General features: G+C 41.3%; 1 protein-coding gene across 3 annotated transcripts; it reads left to right on the top strand.

Moving 5' to 3' along the window:
* The first annotated feature begins 400 nt into the window (after positions 1–400).
* On the top strand, positions 401–21,183 carry ipo8 (importin 8). 3 transcript variants are annotated; one of them, XM_084909496.1, is made up of 25 exons: positions 402–801; positions 2,343–2,424; positions 2,974–3,130; positions 3,283–3,441; positions 5,961–6,117; positions 6,537–6,626; positions 7,600–7,694; positions 7,790–7,874; positions 9,290–9,424; positions 9,806–9,905; positions 10,259–10,335; positions 10,592–10,708; positions 10,807–10,896; positions 11,392–11,557; positions 12,031–12,191; positions 12,507–12,632; positions 12,719–12,785; positions 13,247–13,372; positions 13,948–14,045; positions 14,159–14,254; positions 14,513–14,733; positions 15,624–15,829; positions 17,554–17,775; positions 18,487–18,616; positions 19,520–21,183. In XM_084909496.1, coding segments are annotated over exons 1-25 (3,048 nt in total). In that variant the 5' UTR covers positions 402–717; the 3' UTR covers positions 19,521–21,183. The 3 variants fall into 3 exon arrangements, with proteins under 3 accessions (XP_084765620.1, XP_084765622.1, XP_084765621.1); XM_084909495.1 differs by having other exon boundaries at positions 12,719–12,794; XM_084909494.1 differs by lacking the exon at positions 19,520–21,183 and having other exon boundaries at positions 401–801; positions 12,719–12,794; positions 18,487–18,620.
* The last annotated feature ends 392 nt before the right edge of the window (positions 21,184–21,575 follow it).

Below are 21,575 nucleotides of genomic sequence, written 5' to 3'. Positions count from 1 at the left end.
TATTATTTATTAAACAAATTAATTATTGAATTGCGTGATAAATATATTATATTATTATTATATTATTAATACTAATATTTATTTTCTTTCACATCTAATGTACAATGTTATTCATTTACGTGTTTAGTTATTTATGTATTAATTTTACTTACTTATTTGTGCTGTTTCTCCACATGTGTGGATTTTCTTTGAGAGACTGAAATTATAGATACAAACGGTGTGTAACTGTGTGCTCATTTAAATGAGCATAACGGCAGGAAAAGGGAATAATCGTGGGTCATAGGAACTTCCCATTCCTTGCAGAAATATTGCATTTTGGAGTCACGTATTCACACTCCAGCCAAGCAGGTGGCGGTAATACAATAAAATGTTGAATGTCAACTGCCTAAAAAAAGAACTAGAGCCAATATTGACAGGTCGATGCCTGTAACACTGATAAGACCGCTGTAGGGACATTAACAGAAAGAACACCGATGTGTCTTTAACAGAAACTCGCCTCCGCTCCTTTAAACAACAATGCTAAACATGTGTCCGATAACAAGCCTTTTATTTTGACTGCTCTGACCGGACGTTGTGTTTTTTACTACCGGAAGCCTTTTCGTGTTTAGGCCACACTGGATGCAAAAGGCACAAAATTTGGGTGCAGAAACGTTAGCTTCTGTTAGTTTCATGAATGTGAGAATAAAAATAGAAACGGAACCGTGGAACTAAACACACATGGATCCCAACCGTATAATCCAGGCTCTGAAGGGAACTATCGACCCCAACCTGAGGATAGCGGCAGAAAATGAACTCAATCAGGTGGGTGAGCTAAATAGTTTTTGGTTTGCTTGTTTTCTTTTTTCATTCGAGCCGAGGAGGGCTGCTGGTGTTTGTGGAGGATGGCGGACCGTGTTTTGGGGATTGCGCTCGGCTTTACCTGGTTAACGTTCAGATGCATATATTAGGCCTAAGATCAGCATTTAGACTAACCGGTACCCCAACAGTCACTGCGGCAGCTGCCCTCGAGAACAATAGGAGGCAGTTCTGACAGCCATCATGAGCTGACGGTCAGCAGCGGGGGTTCCCAAACTTTCTCATGTCAGCACCGGAGTTCAGGACTTCCTACAGTTCTCTGTTGTTGCTCCTGCCTTCAATGGCCGAATAATAAAAAAGATCGCAATATATGGCGATTGAGAGCTTTGCTGAGTTACCTAGAATGATGCAGAAACCCACTAATGTTTATGCTGTGTTATTTTAACGCTGGCTGTATCATGACTGAAACTTGAATTGATAAATCTTAAATGGATTTGAGCTGTGGGCATTCACACTGTGTAATAACTCCTTATTTAATTACACATGCATTGTGTGATTATATAAGGTTTACATCTAAGCTCTAAAGCCCCCGTTTATTTATTTTCATTTTAATTTGTCTGCAATTTCAAAAGAAATAACTGTGATAATGTCTTCGATGTCACAACTTTGACATCTTCCTGGATGAATTCACGGCAGGCATAAGATGGGAACAGAAGCGACATGTGGCTCTAATTTGAAGAGAACACGCTTTTAATGTCTTCTTTAGTCGACATCAGGACTTTTTAATAAAGTTTTGTACTTCAGGATGCAGAAGACTGAGTAAGACAAAAAAGTATTTGACTCCAAATCTTGGAAAGGGGGAGCTGGCCGGAGAGGAGGTGGAGAACAACAGAAGGTTTTATGTGGGATTGGAAAGTTTACAAAGGCCAGAATACATTCACTGACCAACAGCTGAGAATTGCAATCCTCTAGAAAACATCTGTCTAGGATCCAATATTCTCTTGCAAGTGGAACATGAATGGACTTTGTCAGAAGTACAAATGGTAATAAAATAATAATAATAATCAATCTTGCACTGTTCAAGACAGAAATGTTAGATGGCGCCAAATTATAAAAACAGTTAGACTGTATATACTGTGATGAAGTGACGCGACAATAAGGCAGTACTGATGGCCTGCAGTGTCTGTGGGGTGCTGCAGCTGCATGAGTGGGCCAATAAAAGAGAATTACACCACTAATGCACATAGACCTGCACAGCACAGTCTTTGCATGCGTAGGCTGCAGTCAGCAAAGCAGGTAGAATTTTCATATCAATGTTATTTTCACTCATTCACTCACACTTTCCTCTTTATCCTTTGTCTTTGCAGTTTAAGCGCCTTTACCTGTCACACAGTTACACACTGGTGAATGCTTCAGAGGCCACTTTTAAGAGCTGCAGCTTTGGCATCTTACATTTCATTTCCAAAAACTTTGGGTTTAAAAATATTTTAATATTGTTTTGAATACATACGAAATTTTGAAGCTGTCCATCTGTCTGTGTGTTTCAGTCCTACAAGATCATTAATTTCGCCCCTACCCTGCTTCAGATCATTGTGTCGGAGCAGGTAGAGTTTCCTGTTCGCCAAGCAGGTAAGATGCTAACTGGTTCTGGTCACTATGTTTCCATCATTATTTAGTAGTTAGAAAAATAGCACTGACCTGCTGAGAGAGACTGTTGTATGAGTATGTCTAAAACTAGCTGCCATGGCCTACCATTTGGGAAGCACTTCACTAGTAAGTATTTGGAATAGCAGAATGGTGTCGGAGTGTGTCGGGGTTTTACACCAAACTTGAAAGGTTAAAGATTTGGATCTGCACGTGTGGTTTCTCAGCCTTAAGAAAATATTAGATATCAACAGGCCCTGTGTGTTGGCCCTGCAACAGACTGGCGACCTGTCCAGGGTGTACCCCGCCTCTCGCCCTATGACAGCTGGGATAGGCTCCAGCGCCCCCCGCGACCCTGAAAAGGATAAGCAGAAGTGAATGGATGGATGGATGGATCAACAGACCAGTGTTTTAAATGGAGTCTTTGTGATTTGTAGAAGCACATAAATAAATGAACAGTGTGAAACTATATTAGCTATATGACCTGTGTGATAATGGTCTGAACGTGTGCTGTGGTTGTCTCGGTGTGTGTAGCTGCAATCTACCTGAAGAACATGGTGAGTCAGTACTGGCAGGACAGGGAACCATCTGTCGGGGAGGTTGTCTTTCCCTTCAACATCCATGAGAACGACCGGCAGCAGATCAGAGATCAGATCTTGGAGGGTATCATCCGCTGTCCAGAGTCCATACGGTACATGCACATGTGCACACACCTGCTCACTCAGGACAGCTTTTCCCCTTCTCTAAAAGCTTAGATCTTAACCTATTTCAACCATTAAAAGCCCTTTGAATAGTGCCCACGACATGATAGTGACGCCACATATTGTTTTCTTTTTTCTGTAGTGCCCAGTTGACCATGTGTTTGCGAGCCATCATCAAGCATGACTTCCCTGGCCGCTGGACTGCCATTGTGGACAAGATCAATATGTACCTGCAGTCTCCAAACAGTGGCAGCTGGTATGGAACCCTGCTGGCTCTCTACCAGCTGGTCAAAACATACGAGTAAGTAACCTGTTCATGTTCAGCCCACCCACCAATCACGTCTGGAGAGCAGAACGGGTTATTATTATTTTTTATTACATCTGAAATCCTTTATTTAAAAAGATAGTGTAATTGAGATCAAGGCCCCTCTTTAAGAGTGATATGTGTGCAAAAGAAAAATTGAGTCTTAGGCCAGCGGCCCCCATCCTTTTTTGAGCCACAGACTGTTTAATGTCAGGCAATGTTTTCACGCTGCGGCCTTTAAGGTGTCGCGGATAAATACAACAAAATAAAGCGATACGACCGAGACAAAAACTGTGGTATTTTGTAAATATAATAATAAAGATGAATTCACTGTGTAATTGTGTAACTTTATTAGCAGCGTCCTCCTGAAATGCGCCAACAACATGGAGAGTAACATCCTCCTCTCTGCCCCTTAATGCTCCCTGGTCACTATGGTAACATGTAAATATTTCTTTCAAAATAAGACACATGACTACAACACAGGAAAAGACCCAGGGAAACTGAGTTAACGATAAAAAACCCGAAAACCATAAATTTCACACCAGAGCCTCAACTCTCGCGGCCCGGTACCGAACGACTCACGGACCGGTACCGGACCGTGGCCCGGGGACCACATGACTTTTTTAAAGTTCATCTGGCATGAAGCTGAAGTATTATAAGAATCAGCAGTTTTAATCTGACGACCATGAAGGGTCTGAATATGGACTGTAGGCTGGATACTTTTTGGTGACCTCATAAATATTGATGTAGAAAAAGATTTCTGAAATTTGTCAAAAGCAGACTGTGGATTTTCAGTCTTGTCATCTGCGTATTTGCCTGTAACACGTGTTACATTAAAAATACAAGTTACAGGAGCAGTGATCATATCAGCACTGAGGCAAAGGAGGGACAGTTTACTGTAGACCATCGTATGGTTTATCGAGGTAAACGCGAATTAGTTTTTACAGTTCTGAATATTTGGTGGAGAACATATAAAATTGGAGATACTCTGTTGTTAGACAACAAGTATATGAAGCAAATTCCCAGCGTGAAAGCATTCCAAACTGATTCCTGAAGGAAGTGATGTAGGTAAGTTTTGAAGGCTTTCTAGAACTCGGATGCTTTTCCTGGATGTTTGCAAGAGATAACCAATAGAAATATGATTTCTGTTGTCTAATTTTGATGATGAAATTTGGGATTAATCTTTGTTTTTCCTCTCCCCAACATACAGGCTGTGTCTTTAGCATTGAGATCTCTGGAAATGACTAATGCAAACCAAGGCTTGTTCTGTTTTAAAAACACATTCAGAACATTTAAACTTTAAATGTCACAGTGGGGCTAGTCATTTTTGTCCTTATCTGTAGCAAAGTTAGCAACCAACTAAATCGCTTCATTTGAGGTGCATTATAAATCTAGTGGAACCCCGGCTTACGAAGACCCCATTTAATGAAGAATTCAAGTTACGAAGGCACTTAACGGCAATATTTTGCCCGTGGTACGGCAAAATGCCTGCGTAACCAAGTAGATAAAACAGAAAATATTAAAAAATTAAATAAAATTCCATAATGTTGTGTACATGTATACGTACATATGTATGCATGCATACGCATGCTTTCTTCAACCTCCTCCTTCGTCTTCAGCCAGCATCGCCTCACTCAAAAGGCGATGGAAAAAGGTGCTTTTCCTTAAGAAAAATTTGATTTACGAAAGACCCTCTGGAACGAATTAATTTCGTAAGTCGGGGTTCCACTGTATTAATTTATTTTACAATTAGTAAAAATGTGCAGCTAGTTACAGTTTACATTTTTGTGCCAATAAATATAACATTACAGTATGGAAGCCCGTTTCTGCCACTAAAAAAAAAGGATCCATAACTCAAAATTTCGAGTTATTAACTCAAAATTTTGAGAAAAGTAACCGCTGCCAATCATTAATCTACGTGAATGACGTCTTTTCCTTGTCACCCGGAAGCTGAAGCCCTCAGGTACAAATGCTACAGCTAAGCTACCGGTATTACATCCAGTCATAAATGCACAGATTGCTGAGTATTTTCAGCGTGGCTTCAAAAAGATGAAATCCTTGTGTTATTAGCTGAATCACATGACGTTACTATCAGCAAACGTACTTGCAAAAGCGCCAATTTGTTGCGATCCGGTTTTGAGTGCGCATTGCTCTGCGCCATATGCTTCCGGGTAACAAGAAAGTGACCTCATTCACGTAGATTACTGATTGGCAGAGCTAACTCGAAATTTTTAGTTATTAACTCGAAATTTGGAAAAATATAAGTCGAAATTTCGAGTTACGGATATTTGTCTTTTTTTTTTTTGGTGTTTTTTTAGTGGCGGGCTTCCATATTACAGTGTAATGTCATTTAAAGAAATTCTCTCAGACCAGCAAGGCATTATAGAGACAGAAGCAGATAAGGCACTCTCTGCTTCAGTCTAACAGTTGAAGGAGAATGATGTCTACAACCTAAAGCACGTTCTGATTTGAACTGAGATCATTTAGTAAGTATCACGCATGTGTCTGTGCTTCAGGTACAGGAAAGCAGATGAGAGGGAGCCGTTGCTTGCAGCCATGCAGATCTTCCTGCCCAGGATTCAACAACTCATCAGCCAGCTTCTGGTTGATGCCACAATCTTTTCAGTCCTCATTCAGAAACAGATCCTGAAGATCTTCCATGCTCTTGTACAGGTGTGTGCGTTTTTTCAGATCAGATGTTTTCATGTGCTAAAAAGCCAGAAACTGAAACTTTGGAATGTCTCATGTCAAAACATGTAGTTGGTGTTGTTGACACATGTAGCTCTAAATTGATATGTTTCCTTCAGTTGTCTTATGCTGAGGTTACAGAATGTGACTGTGGCCAGACTGAATGCTAAGAGGGTGAGAGGGACTACAGTCTTGCACCTTTTTATTCCTAATTACACACTTTTCAATGTGCCCTAAACTCCACTACACTGGTACAAACAGCAGCAGTTGCTGTTTATTCAGATTAACTGTCGTCATCCGCTGATGTGACTTATGTATTAAGGAAAGGCTCAGAGATGCTTTCAGAAAGTAGACAGGTGGTCGTAATGGAAAGGAGTAAGAATGGTACTTCTTCTTTCTTGCAGTATTCGCTGCCTCTCCAGCTGATCAACAACACAGTGATGACTCAGTGGATGGAAATACTCCGAGCCATAATGGACCGAGACATCCCAGCTGTAAGATCCCGAATCATATAGACTCAATGTGATTTAACAAATCCAACAGTATGTAACGTCTTGATGCATTCTCAATCATCTAGATAAGGAAATCCCAAAAAGTTGACTCTGTTCATCTGGACGTAGCGTTTTCAGTGGTCACTCGTCCAAGTGACGTCTTCAGTCTCTGACTGCAGGTCTCCCCAATCTTATAAACAGTACATTTGCATAATGACTGAAACCAGGACCACTAGTGAACAATAGGCTGTGAGGTCAGTTTATGAGCTGACCTCACAGTTTCTTGATCATTTTCACATTATGGATCATTAATATGCAAATTTCCAGATGAACAGAATCAACTTTTACATGGTAAATCCTTTTAAGATTTGGGATTTTATTTTCAAAACTTGTGTATTGCACTTTAATTCTAGTCACAGAATGATCATTAAGTACTAGCATGCTTATTCTATGTGCTTTCAGCCCTTTATCTGCCTCGCATTACCAATCAGCCCAGCATGGATGTTTGTGGACTGTGGGAGAAAGTCGGAAAGTCACACAGACACAGGGAGACCAGCAAACGTTTTGTGCTGAACATTTGTTTTAATAAAAAAAAGTCTATAATGAACTTTTTTTTAATTAAGTCCAAACAAACCACATTCATTTGCTTTCATATTACACAATTTTACAATTACACATGTGAGCCTGAACTGTTAGAAGCTTGCTTCTGCTGAGACATTCAGTTATTGTGAGAGCTGAGTGGCACAAAACAGCATCATCAGTGTAGAAACGTTTTTTCACTGACACAAGTGCTCCACAGTGTAGTTAAAAAGCCCGTAAATAAAAAGGTTTGTTGATCAAACAAGCGCACTGAAAATTGAATGCTCGATTACTGAAAAAAGCATCTTTCTATACTATTTCTAGACGCATGGATTAAAATTCTAATGAATCTGTTCTTCACAAGGACCTAGTACTGACCATACAGTGTGTTTGTTAGGAGACACTGGAGGTGGATGAGGATGACCGTCCTGAGCTGGCGTGGTGGAAGTGTAAAAAGTGGGCGTTGCGCATCATCACGCGACTGTTTGAACGGTGAGTCCAGAAATGCTGTTAAATCATTACTGAGCAGATTTGGATTTGGCAGAAAGACCTTTTCAGCATTCCTGTATTTCTGATGTGAATCACAGATATGGAAGCCCAGGAAACGTGACAAAAGAGTACTACGAGTTTGCAGATTTTTTCCTGAAGACATATGCAGTGGGGTTACAGCAGGTAAATATGTGTCACTGAGTCTGTTTGAGTTATAGGGAATGTCCGGTAAATAACACTCTGACTTTGATCTTTAATATAGATTCTCTAGTTGATACGTATCTTTGTGGTATTTGTGCGTTACAGTCAGTAACCATGCACTCTTGTTGTTTTACGTGTATTTTTCACCTTTGGTTTTGTTCCTCAGCATGACAGCAACAGGTTAACTCAAGAGCTCTTCAATATCTACTTGAAAATGCTATTTTATATTAGGTGCATTCCAAATTCAAAGTTATGTGATATTCATAAGGCGTTTATACTGTGCCTAAAGGCAGACAAAAGAACATCTCCTAGATTAAAGGATGGTCCTTAACAACCGGAGAGTCGAACTCTGATAATAGCAAGCATTCAGGAGCAAAGGGGCAGGTAGCTAACAACATGACCGGGAGCTGAGAAACTTTTATTGAGAAAATAGTGAAGAATTCTGTGCAATTAAAGACTCTACAGCTGCTCCACTGTAGGGTGGAGCAGCCTGAAATGTCTGAAGGATATTTTCGGAGGGAAAAGTGAAGAACCGCTCTGGACTTGCTTCAACTTCAGAGGGAGCTGGAGACTTGGATGACTGCCCAAGAGAGACGGGAAAATATGAGAATCCCTGGTATTACAAAACAGGCGGAAGATAACTTCCTTGCCATGGTGTTTTTGGAAACCATTAAGAGAGAGGTTGGAAATTCCTGAGATAACTAGTTTGAAAATAGAGCACATGAAAGTTTGGCTTCACAGCCCGACTGAGCCACGAGCGCCCAGCCCGAACACCAAGAACCACCAATGCGCCGTCGGCTGAGAGCATCAGCCACCAGCAGGGAGTGTGGTGGGGGGTCCCCACAGACGGGGGGGCCTGAGATGTTCCCAGAGGGGCAGTCTGCCCCCAGAGCCAGGAGATGTTGTCCTCTGCTCTGGGGTGGAGACAAGCAGACCACCCCCGGTCCTGCAGCAGCAGGGAGCATCCCAGACGCCAACCAGATGGCCAACTCCTCCCCTCAGCCCCCCACCCCCCAACAGAGAACGGGGGTGTGAAGACCCCATACCTCTCTCCGGCCGCTCATATGTGGTGATGCTGTGTGTTGTTCTGAAGTGCATTTAAAACACGGTGCTTCCTGCCAGAGAGCAGCGGGTGTCAGCACGGCCCCTCATTTGTGAATATTGAACAATCGCAGCAGCGTATTTTACACTAACCAAGCCAGATGAGTCTGCCTGTTGCTGTCTTTACCAAGTCATGCTGGTGATGCTGCGGGCTTTGCATTGCTGGGACAGGCTGAAACGTTTGTCCGCAGTTGCTCTGCTTCGACATCTGCAGTGTTGTTGTTTTCAGATGAACAGAATCAACTTTTTGGGATTTGCTTACCCGGATTATCCTGTGCGGTGTGTTATCCATCCAGGTCTTGCTGAAGGTGGTGGACCAGTACCGACAGAAGCAGTATGTTACTCCTCAGGTCCTACAGCAGTGCCTCAACTACCTCAACCAGGGTCTGTCACACTCACTGACCTGGAAACAGATGAAGCCGCACATGCAGGTAGGACATGCATGAAGGAATATGATCTTTACCTGTTCCTGATTGGACCAGACCCTCTTATTCAGTTTAGAGCGATCTGAATTTAGTTTCACCAAATACTTAAAGGTACTATTCCACCAAAAATGTCAGGAACTTTAGAGAGGAGTCCTTCTGACTCAGTTCAAAGTTGACTTTAATAAAGAGTAACAAATGGATGCTGACTGAAAGTTGTTCTGTCTGTGATTTCATCATTTAATCATTCACAGAGTTACAAATTTCTGCCCTACTTTTTCCACTCTGGTCATTTTTATTGTCTATTTATTTTAATAAAGCCAGTCTTATTTTTCCCTCTTGAATCATCTTTAATCTCATTAATATTATGAAGACTATTGTTTCATGTAGACCATATGCCAGGAGGTCATCTTCCCTCTTATGTGCTACAAAGACGAGGACGAGAAACTATGGCAAGAGGATCCATATGAGTATATCCGTATGAAGTTCAGTAAGTGTTCAAGTATCCTGGTATTAGGGTTGTAATGATACTAGAATTTTAGTCTTGAATTACTTCTCCACACTCTGGAGTCTCTGCTTAGTGTTGCTATGGTTCCCCTACTGCTCTGCACAGGAACAGTGGGTCCCCATGTGTCTGTAATCTGCAGATTGCAAAGGCAACAACAGCATATCTGAGTTTGGAGTTTGCCTACCAAAAAAACCCCAAACCCTAAAAGTAAAACTGAGAGAAAGTCAGTGGGTTTTGGCCATTGACTGTCATTGCTATAATATTGAGTGGTGAAGGTGAGTGCATGTCATGTCTTGGGATATGTTATTTTTGAGAGTATCCATCTTTTTATCTAGACCTCTATGATGACCATGCTCTCCCAGTCACTGCTGCCCAGAGCCTGCTGTGTAAAGCTGCACGCAAGAGGAAAGAGGTGAGCGGGGGGGGCATGATAGCGCACATCCACAGGAACCAGAGTGCTTGAGTATGTGGCAACTAGCCCTTTGCCCAGGGATATTGATATTATATTATAGTTTATTCCACCACATGAAAAAAGGACTCTTTCTCTTTTCCTGCCAGTGTATTTTATTTTTATTATCCTGTCAGAAGATATCACTTAACTAGCTTTAGTTTCTGCGCACAGATCTTGTAAATGTAATCTGCAGGATGTCCTTTATTCATTTTAACAGGTCCTGCCTCAAATGATGGAGTTCTGCCATCGTATCCTGATGGACCCCTCTGCTGATCCTTGCAGGACGGATGGAGCGCTGCACTGCATCGGAGCTCTGGCTGAGCTCTTACTTAAGGTACACAGAGACACGCATCTGGATGGAACTCTAACGAGCACTTTTATCAAGTAATCAGCTTCAAGATTCGCTGCATTTCTGTATGTCTGGTCCTACAGAAGCGGCTGTACAGGGAGCAAATGGAGCTGATGCTTCAGAACTACGTCTTCCCCTTGCTTAACTCTCCTTTGGGTTACCTGCGTGCCAGGGTGAGTGAACCTTCCTCCCTCCTTGGTAGAGCAGTGTGAGAGTGTCATGATGGCTAATAATGTATCACCACTGAATGAATAATGTGGGTGCATTTTAATCCTGTATGTATAATTTTCACCCTGTGTTTATTTCATAAAACTAAAAAAACCCATATTATGTCCAGTTAAGGTATTTGAGTTATATATTAAATTGAACTGCATGCATGTACAAACTCATCATTTAGGTTTAGGACCTAAACTGGAATAATTCCAGTTTATTTGAATCTGGTACATGTATTCCAGTGGCTATTGAAACTAATGAAAAGTATGCAATAACCACTGGTAGGGCATATATTCATTAAATGAAACTTAAAGACCTTTTTTGAGGAATTATTTACATTATTTACAAGCTGCACTAGAAGCTGATGTGGACTAGTGCTGTACTGGTTTCACAAATTTGACTAAGGTGAAAATTGTGTGGATGCTGTACAAACTTGGGATACTCTCCTTTGTTAGTCCTGCTGGGTGTTGCACTCCTTCAGTCCGCTGCGTTTCCATGACGAGCTGGTGCTGAGGAATGCTGTGGAGTTGGTCAAACAGGATCTGATAGATGACAAAGAGATGCCTGTCAAGGTGGAGGCTGCCATCGCTCTGCAGACGCTGGTCAGCAACCAGGAACAAGGTCTGCGGAGGACAACTGATTCACTCCTGTGTTTTAAAGCTGACATTTGTACAATGCACTTTACCAGCTTGACTGAAATCAGAATCAGTCCCATCACAGGGTTGTGAAAATGAATGTTTTGAGGGAGGTATTAGCAGGAAGTTATAATAACTTTGAAAAGTAACGTGATATTGGCTTTGATTTTTCAGATTTTTTTTTTTCTTGTAAATTTCTCTCTTGTTTTTCAAGTTTGGTTTTATTTTCTTTACCATCACAGGCCCAAGCCTATATTTAAAAATAATGAAAAATAATATGTGTGTAAGAAAGGAGACATGGGTATTCCTTTAAGTAGGGATTAGAGACTGGTTGTCATTGTAGTAGTAGAAGCACTTATGAATATTGGTAGAAAGTAAACACTGATAAGTGGAAATATGATCATCTCCCATACAGAGATTTAGTCTCATTTTCTCACTCAATCTTTTTTCATTATAAAGCCAAGCTGTACATCAGGCCTTACATTCGGCAAGTCATGCAGGAGCTTCTGCATGTGGTCAGAGAAACGGAGAACGATGACCTGACCAACGTCATTCAGAAAATGATCTGCGAGTACAACCAGGAAGTGGCCGTCATCGCTGTAGACATGACACAGAACCTGGTAGGACGACAACACAGACTTATTTTGTAGCTTAATCAGGTATTAAGGAAGCGTGTGTGTGTGTGTGTGTGTGTGTGTGTGTGTGTGTGTGTGTGTGTGTGTGTGTGTATGGGTTTTTTGTTTTTCTTCTCCTGAGTGAGACACAGACGAAGCTACTTTTAGGTTAAGTTAGTTTTATTTTAAGTTTAGCTGTGATCTGGGGTAAAACTCGTGAAAAACATCAGGGCAACGTAAGAGTTACGATTAATGTAGATGTCCACAAAATGAATCAAGGTCAGTGAAGTGATGTGAAACACCACTGTGTGTGTTCGGCAGGCAGAGATCTTCACAAGAGTTCTACAGAGTGAGGAGTACGAGGAGAACGAAGATAAGACTGTCATGGCTCTTGGTATCCTCAGTACAATTGACACCATCCTCACCGTAATGGAAGACCACAAAGAGGTCTGAGGCGCACACAGCAATAAGTATTTGAGTTTGGGACAGTGGTGAATGTAATATTTGACGCCTTATTTCTTTTCATCTCTCAGATCACACAGCAGCTAGAGGGGATCTGTTTGCAGGTGATTGGCCTGGTCTTGCAGAAACCCATCATAGGTATGGCAGGTGTGTGTGCACGGGCAGTCCAAAGAGTGTGTTTTTTTTGTTTGTTTTGTTTTTTTGGCAGCGGGGGGGGCCTCCCTTTTCAAATTCTGTCGTCCTCCACATTTTCACACTTTTCCCTTGTCCTAGATTTTGCAAGTGTTCCAAATTTTGTTAATGAATTAATTTTGTTATTTCAAGTAAATACATTCCTTGCTATCTTTATTAAGAGCCATAGTGATCTCTAGATTAGTTAATTTTTCCATGTCTACTCAAAGGGAAGCAGTCTCATACACTGGTGTCACGTTTTATCTCCTGCATTTAACGGAAATATGTGTAGAGATTGCATGTTCATGCTGAGTGGTCTGTAAACAGGCACCGAGATGACTCTGTTTCCTGTTAGTGGTGTTGGATCGTCTTTCTCTTGTATCTCAACGATGTGGCAGAATATCATTGTCATTCTTTAACCACTGCAGAATTCTATGAGGAGATCCTGTCACTGGCGTTTGGCCTTACCTGTCAGACCATCTCCCCCCAGATGTGGCAGCTGTTAGGCGTCCTGTATGAGGTCTTCCAGCATGACTGCTTTGATTACTTCACAGGTATGTCCTACACCCAGTTTCATCTCCACTAACTCTTGACTGTATGTGGTATTTTCCTCCTAGATACGTGCAGAAGTTGTATTTGTGTTGTTTTGTCCATAAATTTTCAAATTATATAAAATACGTCTGCTTAAGTTCCAGCATCCTTCTAAATGTGTTATTTAACCTAATTAACCGTCTGCAGCTGCCCAGAAATTCAGTTTACTGTGTCCAACAGGAAATGGAGGAAATTATCTCCCCTGAGAGGCAGAAACAAGCACATATTTCACACGTTTAAAATATTAATAATAAAACAGTTTTTCTGTTATCACAATAAGCTGAAACCACAAATTGGTAACAACAAAAAAAGTGACGTGTAGCCACATTAAGACAGTTACAAATCAGCCTATGATTTTTGTGTGAATACACAGAGGTTGTGTCACATAGTCCCAAGAATATGAAACATAAATGGATATTAACTTAAAAAAAATAACAACAACAACAACTTGAATAATAAAACTCATGATTCATGTTGGGTAAAGCTTATATGAAAACACTGTTGGAGATTCAAAGTATGAATTGTGTTTATGTCACAGATATGATGCCGCTTTTGCACAACTACGTTACTGTGGACACGGACATGCTTCTGTCCAGTCCGAAGCACTTAGAGGTCATCTACAGCATGTGCAAAAAGGTCTGGCTCCAGATGTGTTGAACTGTGGTTCACAGAAATATCATCAGGAACAAACATCCAGCTTTTTTCCAATGTTGTTGCTGTATTGTGACCAGTAAGCCTTTTTGTTTAAGGTATTGTCCATGGATTCAGGCGAGGATGCAGAGTGTCATGCAGCCAAACTGTTGGAGGTTATCATCCTGCAGTGCAAAGGCAGAGGCATTGACCAGGTCAGGTGCAGCTCTGTACCTTTATTTTCCACTTATCACACAGCCAGCACTGTTTCTTTTATTTCTAACGTCCTGCAGCCAGAACACTGAAGTGTCGCTAAGTCTTTCTCTCTGTCGGTGTAATTATGCCCAAAGCTGGGAAGCCAGAGTCATGGCAGTTTGTTCACCTGCATATTTCAAACACACTGTGGTTCAAACCACATGTTGCTGACATTCTGAGGAAACAGTGCAATATTGTCTGCTCTTTTGTTTCTACAGTGCATCCCTCTTTTCGTGGAGGCAGTGCTTGAGCGTTTGATGCGGGGGGTGAAATCCAGTGAGCTGAGGACAATGTGTCTCCAGGTTGCCATTGCTGCTCTCTACTACAATCCAGCCCTGCTCATCCATACGATGGACAACATGCACTTTCCACACAACCCGCAGCCCATAACCACACACTTCATCAACCAGTGGATGAATGACACTGAATTCTTCTTGGGGTAAGGCAGCAAAGAGAGTCCTTTGTTGCTAACTACTGAGTTAGGGTAGAGAAATTCTGGATCAATGTTCTCTTATGATTTTAAAAATTTCATGTTGTGAAGTTTTTGAGTGAAACTGTGATTGCTATGAAGGGGAGGGACAGTTTAATTCAGTTTTATTGCTTCAAAGCGCTTTATATTGTGATGTAAAGATCCTGCAGTAATAACAAGAAAATCCAGAAGGTTTGACGAGTTGGAGAAAGAAGTAGTTTTTCTGTGGCTCTATATCAGGGGTGTCAAACTCAAATACACAAAAAATTCAAAACTGGAACAAAGTCGCGGGCTAACATTAATATTTATTGAAAAAAAAAATCTTCCTCCAGATATAAGAATGAATCTTTTCTTATGGACTCAAATAAGTTTTGCTGGAAAACTGAATATGGAACAAGCAAAGCTTAATACTAAACAATATATATATTAGCTGTATAATACCAGTAGGCCAGCTCTAATAGTAATTTGGTATGGCTTCGCGGGCCAAATGTAATTAGGCTGCGGGCCAAATTTGGCCCACGGGCCAGAGTTTGACACCTATGCTCTATATCAAGAAGATTTATGTCCCGGTGAACATAGATTTAGAAATGTTTGGATCTGTTTTTCTGAACTTTGAGCAAAGCCAGACTGTTTTTCCACCTACTTCCAGTCTAGCATCACTGTAACTCCAGCTCTGTAATGGACACCCACATACCAACAGGTGTTCTGTCATTAATTCTTTTAATTAACAGATGACAGTTTAATTTGTGTGAACACTTATTCATTCATTTATTTATTTATTTATTTTCATTTTTGTGCTCCTTCAAAAAAACAAAAGCCTTCTTTCTCAGAAACTGCCCGTCTTCTGATTCACTCTACAGACTCCATGACCGTAAGATGTGCATCATCGGACTGAGTGTGCTAATCGAGCTTCCTAGCCGGCCAGCAGTGCTGGATGCAGTGGCTGCCCAGATTGTCCCCTCCATTCTCCTCCTTTTCCTGGGCCTCAAGCACATTAATGCCTCCCGCCTAATCAACAAACCAGAGCTGCTTGCCCGTGCAGGGGCTCAAGACGAAGACCAGAATGGTGAGAATAGAGAGCAGAAAGCGGGAGGTTGGCACCAACAACAGAAGAAACTTGCAGACAGAAAGAAAGCAAAGAGTCAGTCAAATTAGCCACTGAACTCACCAGCGCTGAGTTTAAATGTTTCTCACTCTCTGCTCTACTTTGCTTCGGTTAAAAATAAAGGAATTGGGTCCTTAAACCTTCTCTACCTCTGGTGGGTCACACTCATAAATGTATTTGCTGTTATTGTAGTGATTGAGGCGTCATTCTTTTACTCTGACATGTAAATATTTTGATTCGAGTGTATTAGTTTTCTCTTAACAGGGTTGTCAAAAAAATTGATACTAAAAATTAATATTGAATTCAGATACTCATTTGCAACAATATCGATATCAACTACGCGGTTTTTGCCCCTCCAGCTGACACACAGCTTCACACACAGCAGCAGTCAGACAAACAGCTCCTCCCCTCACTAACAGCTGAAGTAGTTTTTCAAGAGGTCAGTAAAGCTCACGGTTCAACAACAACGAAGGAAACGGTTGTCATGAATGTTAACTTGACCGGTGCACATTTTAACATTTAATGTATTTAAAATGTGTTTCTTATTTTGTTGTAGCCAGCTGTGTGGTCAGTTTTAAAATGCAGGCAGTGACTGGTTGAATAGTTCAGTGAGCGTTCTGAATAACCTGGGGTATTAGTTATGCTCTTCTGCAATATTTCAATCATTTAAATGTTAGGTATTATGCTGTTTGGCCTTTGTTTTTATTAGTAAGTTCTAAAATATTGAAATCATTTGTCAAATGAAAACCAGCACAGCTGTTAACGGAAGCTGAGCGGGAGGTCGAGGCACGGTGTGCCGGGAGTGTGGTGTTCCCCCTGGCTCTAGTGGGCCTCGACCTCCCGGTCAGCTTCAAGCTGGTGGGTAACAGACGTCTCCGAAAACGTCGGAGCACTTTTGCAAATATGTGATGTCTTGATAAACTGAGCAGATATTTGAAGTTTACACAGCTACATCCACGGCTGAAAATATGTTAAAAGTTTATTTTGTGACCCAGAAAGAGAAATATTAAAACTAAGTAGCTGCTGCCACTTTTGGAAACTGAAATTGGCTGGGCCGCGCTATGAATTCTGGGATAGGTTGGGCCACAAAGGATAGCAACTTGGCCTTCAAATATGACCTGCAAAGGATGTGGCCTATTTTACGAGATCTCGCAAGAGTAACTCGACCTGATCTTCATGTGTTGTTTTTCTCCACTGTCCCTTGCAGGGCTCCATATTTAACCACTTTAAAGCTAAAGATCCAATGTTACCAAAAAAAATAAAAAATCCTGATTGTGTGGAAATACACAAAAGACTAAGCTGACTATAATTGTCAGCTTCTTTAGAGATTTCAGCAACAACTAGTACAATGTCTCATTAGACTGCACTGTGTTACCAGGTTTCCTACTTGCCTAGATTGCAATTTTAGAATAGCTAAAGACTAAAGGTTACATAACACCCTTACAAAAAGATGTTGTGGTATTCTTTCACATAGGAAAACTCTTGGGAAGATCCTGTTCACAAAGTTGCTTTGGTGTCAGAACCATAAGCAGTTGGTCTGTTGACCACGACCCACCTATAGTGACTCCCCTCTTCTGGGCCAGCACTAGTTTGTGAGCCACTCCCCAAATCAAACTGTACGCTGAAAATAATTTCTCTTTAAATCCTGGAACCTCACTCTAAATGGCTGTTTTTGTTTACGGCAGAGGAGATTCCTAGTGATGAAGATGAGGTGAACGAGAATTGTAACACCATGCAGCAGCAGTCCAGCATGCCAGCAGGCCAAGGAGGCGATGATGACGACGACGATGAAGATGACTATTGGGATGACGATGGTTTTGAGGGAACGCCTCTGGAGGAGTACAGCACGCCTCTGGACTACGACAATGGAGAGGACGAGTATCAGTTCTTCACTTCTGCCCTGCTCAGTAGGTCATCATTCACATGTTAGTCAGACATTGAGACCTTTACTGTTTGTTTCCGGGACACTGGGAGCAGATCTTCGGGTCCTTTAGGAAGCAGCATGGTGCTTCATGGACCAGGCTCATTCAGGTGCAACCAAGATCTAGGAAGTTTCGAAAAAGGGTCAACAGCGTGGCCCCTTCTTCAAACCATCTGTGTGTAGTTTTTGTGCTGCTGTTAGAGAATATTGTTGACTTGGAGGTGGGTGATGCTTCTTAGTTGTCTCACTTTCACTCCCCTACTCGTCCACGCCCTGCTTGCAGTGACTGTGGTGCACTACAGTTTGAGACCCACTGCCTCTCCTTTTATACCATTTTATTCTTTACTAAAATATTTATTTGTTCACTCACTGTGACAAATACAAGACATTATTGTAACCTTCAGAAACCAGCCTATTGCAACTGCATGTTTACATTCTTGCTCTGATTGGATTCGTTGAAGTTGAAACTTTTTAATATCACATACAAAAACTTTGCAGTGGGATCAATTCATTGGTCTGCTGTATTTATGCAGTTATTTTTCCACATAGTTTGGTAACGAAACAGGATAAACACAGATGGGACCGTCCTTGACAAAAATGTGATTCTCAGTAACTTTTTTGTAAAGCAGTATAACCCATATATAGCAGTATATAACGCCTGCATGACACTAGAGCTTTGCTGTGTGTTTGTCTGTAGGGGTCCAGAGTACTGATCCAGCATGGTACCATTGTTTGACGGCTGCGCTCAGCGATGATCAGAAAAAACAGCTTCAGGAGATCTACAGCATCTCACAGCAGAGGAGGAGCACTGCAACTAAGGGCCAATGGTGAGAGACAACATGAGGAGAGAAGTTAGAAAGACAGGAAGAAACATGCTGAAAAAATTGTAATTGACTCGGTGCATGCGTTACCGCATCCAGGGGTCCGGGCTGTTCAGCTGTTCTGGCCGTTTGCTTAGGCCCACGGTCCTGGACTAGTAAGAGACCCTACTGGGTGTTTGCAGAGGGGCGGACCACTAGGGGGCTCCATTCACACCCAGTGAGAAGGGAAGGAGAGGGGTAATGTGTTTGCCGCCTTGTGAGTTCAGTTGTGTGAAGCTGAGATTAAAGCTCTCGTTTCGTTTTTTCAATGTGTCTGCGGTGACACCTGTAAACTGGGCGCACACGACATCATTACTGTACGTGGGGTTTATGTTAAAGCCAAATTTCTTGTGAAGAATTATTTCGGACTTGAACTTAGTGAACGGAACGTCTTCTTTGGGAACATTGTAGGCAATGTTAGACTTAATCATCATCTCGGCCTCCTCTGACAACCTGCTGCCTGAAAGGCGGCGGGGAGAGGGGGGCACAGTGCGTTTATCGCAGCACATAATGTGTTTTCTGGATACATGTGCTTTTTCAGCGTGTTAGTTCAAAATGTGTTAGCACCAGTCACAATTGCAGTATTGGCGGCCATGGTCTTTCCACACTCGCCACAGCTGGGGATTGAAACCAGGTCGCTCTAGAGTCCTGAGCTTTTCCACACACAGCATCAGGACACGGCACTGACAGTGGGCTATTTTAGCAATCTCTTATCAAAAGCCTCCAACGAATTTATCAAGCAAAAACAGTAGAAAATAAGTCATTCAGTTTACAAATCTTGTGGGTTTTGTCGTAGCAGAGGGAGAAGGATGCAGTTTTAAACACGTTGTGTCGCTCAATCCTGAGCCGAGTTTCATCTTGTGTTTTCAGAGCACTGAAGAAACAGATGGGCTGCAGAATCAGGAGAGGGGTCAAAGAAGAGAAACGCTGGTCTGAGCTGAAGTGTACTTCAGTTCAATCTGAACGATGTCAGTCTACATCAAACCATATCTGAACAGATCCCACCAGTTCCCAGAGTTTCAGTAGACCTGGATGGAGTAGCAGGGGCTGGTTTCAAATCACAATAACTGCTGATTTGCTGCACTGCTTCAGACCCCCACTGGAATAATACTTTCACTGGGACAGGTCCACCGGCCTGTGAGTGTGTGACGGTGTCTCTGTGTATACTTGAGGAAAAGATCTGCATTATAAATATAAATGTTCTTGACCAGCACAATTCACAAAATATTTTGTACAGTGCAGTGCTTTAATTTGTAACTAAGTCAATTGTGTTTTGTGTTTGTCTCTCAGCGAAAGTGTAAAAAACAAAACAAAATAAAACTGCGTCAGAGTGTTTTTGTATGTACTCTAAGAGCGTCTTTCTTCTCTGGGCAAGAAGAGCCCCTTTTCTGTCTGCCTGCGTTGTACATAGACTGTGTATGGAAACGAGATCAGAGGTCTTGTAGATCGACTGTGATGTTACATATGTAATGTAAAGTGGGAGAGGAATTACACGAGCAGTTTTTAGTCATGTTGGATTTGTTTTTGTGAGGTTTTTTGAAACTGATTTAAGAAAACCATGGATGTTCACGCAATAGCATCGGAGTTTTTTCTTTACTATCGTTACTCTTTACCGTTACTAAACCAACATTTCTGGTGTGTTGTTAAATAACCTGCTGAAATAATGCAGTTAGTCCAGCTATAAAGAATTTAGTCTTTGGAATTGCTCAATTTTTATTTATTTATTTATCTTTTTTTGTGGATTACTCAAAAAATAAAAATAAAATTTCAGTTAAGTTAAACAACTAAATTAATAACACAAAAACACTTTTGACATCAGTAACAACCATAACCGAATTCATGTTTTCTGTAGCTGCATAAGAGTTGTCAGTGATAAGCAGGGTTTAGGGAACGTCAACAAAACGATACTTTTGGGATGTTTTGATTCATTTTTCATTCTGTTTTTGCTTCAGTGTTTTTGTTCTACAAATTCTCATAAGTTGTAGAAGTCCTGCTGTCCTTTGGGGGGGACTCTTTCAGGACTACACTTTGTGCTTCTGTTGTGATCTTTACAGAATACTTGCTCACAACGAGTCGTCCTGAATTTACTCAATTTGTGTTTTTGCAAATGGATCAACACAATAGTCTTCTGCATTGATTGTAAAATTGTTTTATTTATAAAGTCACCACAGCAGTTTGCTCTGGGTGCTTTATATTGGAAAATACAGACTATACAATATTACCCCTCTACCAATGCCAAGCAAGCATTTGACAATGCTGGGAAGAAACTCCTCTATTTAAAGAGACTTCATCCAAGTGACGAAACGTTTCTTCCACTACAAACGCTACGTCCAGATGAACAGAGTCAACTTTTGGGGAATAGTAGGACTTCTTTGCGCATTTTTGAGGGAATAAGCTTTTAAGAGAGGAAGGTGGTTTGGAGGAAGTAAATACTGTATAAGTTAACAATTGAATGCACCACTCAGGTGCATCCCAGCTGGTACTGTAAGGGTTTGCTCACTGTTTTCAATAAAGATCTGAAGAGTTTCAATGTTTGCATTAGTTTAGTCAGATTGAGTTTGTTTCTACTTTGTGAAGATGGACCACATTTTTAGTTATAAATTCAGAAATTCCAAATTGTTCACATCTCTTTCTTCCAACGTGTGTATGCGCTGAAGAAGGAGCTCTGAGACAATGCTGTATGTGCAACACTTTTAGGAGATGGTGCCATTGTATCGCTGTACTGAAGAGGTTTCAATGACACAGAGCCACAGTGAAGCCTAAGTGAAAATGATGTTTTATCTTCAGCTTAGCAGTTGTACAGAAGTCCAAAGAACTGAAATTTTTAAGATTAAAAATCTTAATTGTGATAATGTCCTAAACAAGTAAAAGTAAAAAAAGCACAGGCTCTGAATTGTACTCAAAGTAAGTTTGCTCTTTGCTCCTG

This window comes from Perissodus microlepis, chromosome 17 (assembly GCF_051167445.1).
Source record: "Perissodus microlepis isolate ML-2025 ecotype Zambia chromosome 17, ASM5116744v1, whole genome shotgun sequence".
Classification (NCBI taxonomy): Eukaryota; Metazoa; Chordata; class Actinopteri; order Cichliformes; family Cichlidae; genus Perissodus; species Perissodus microlepis.
The sequence above is the reverse complement of the archived record's forward strand: the minus strand, read 5'-3'. Positions and strand labels throughout refer to the sequence as shown.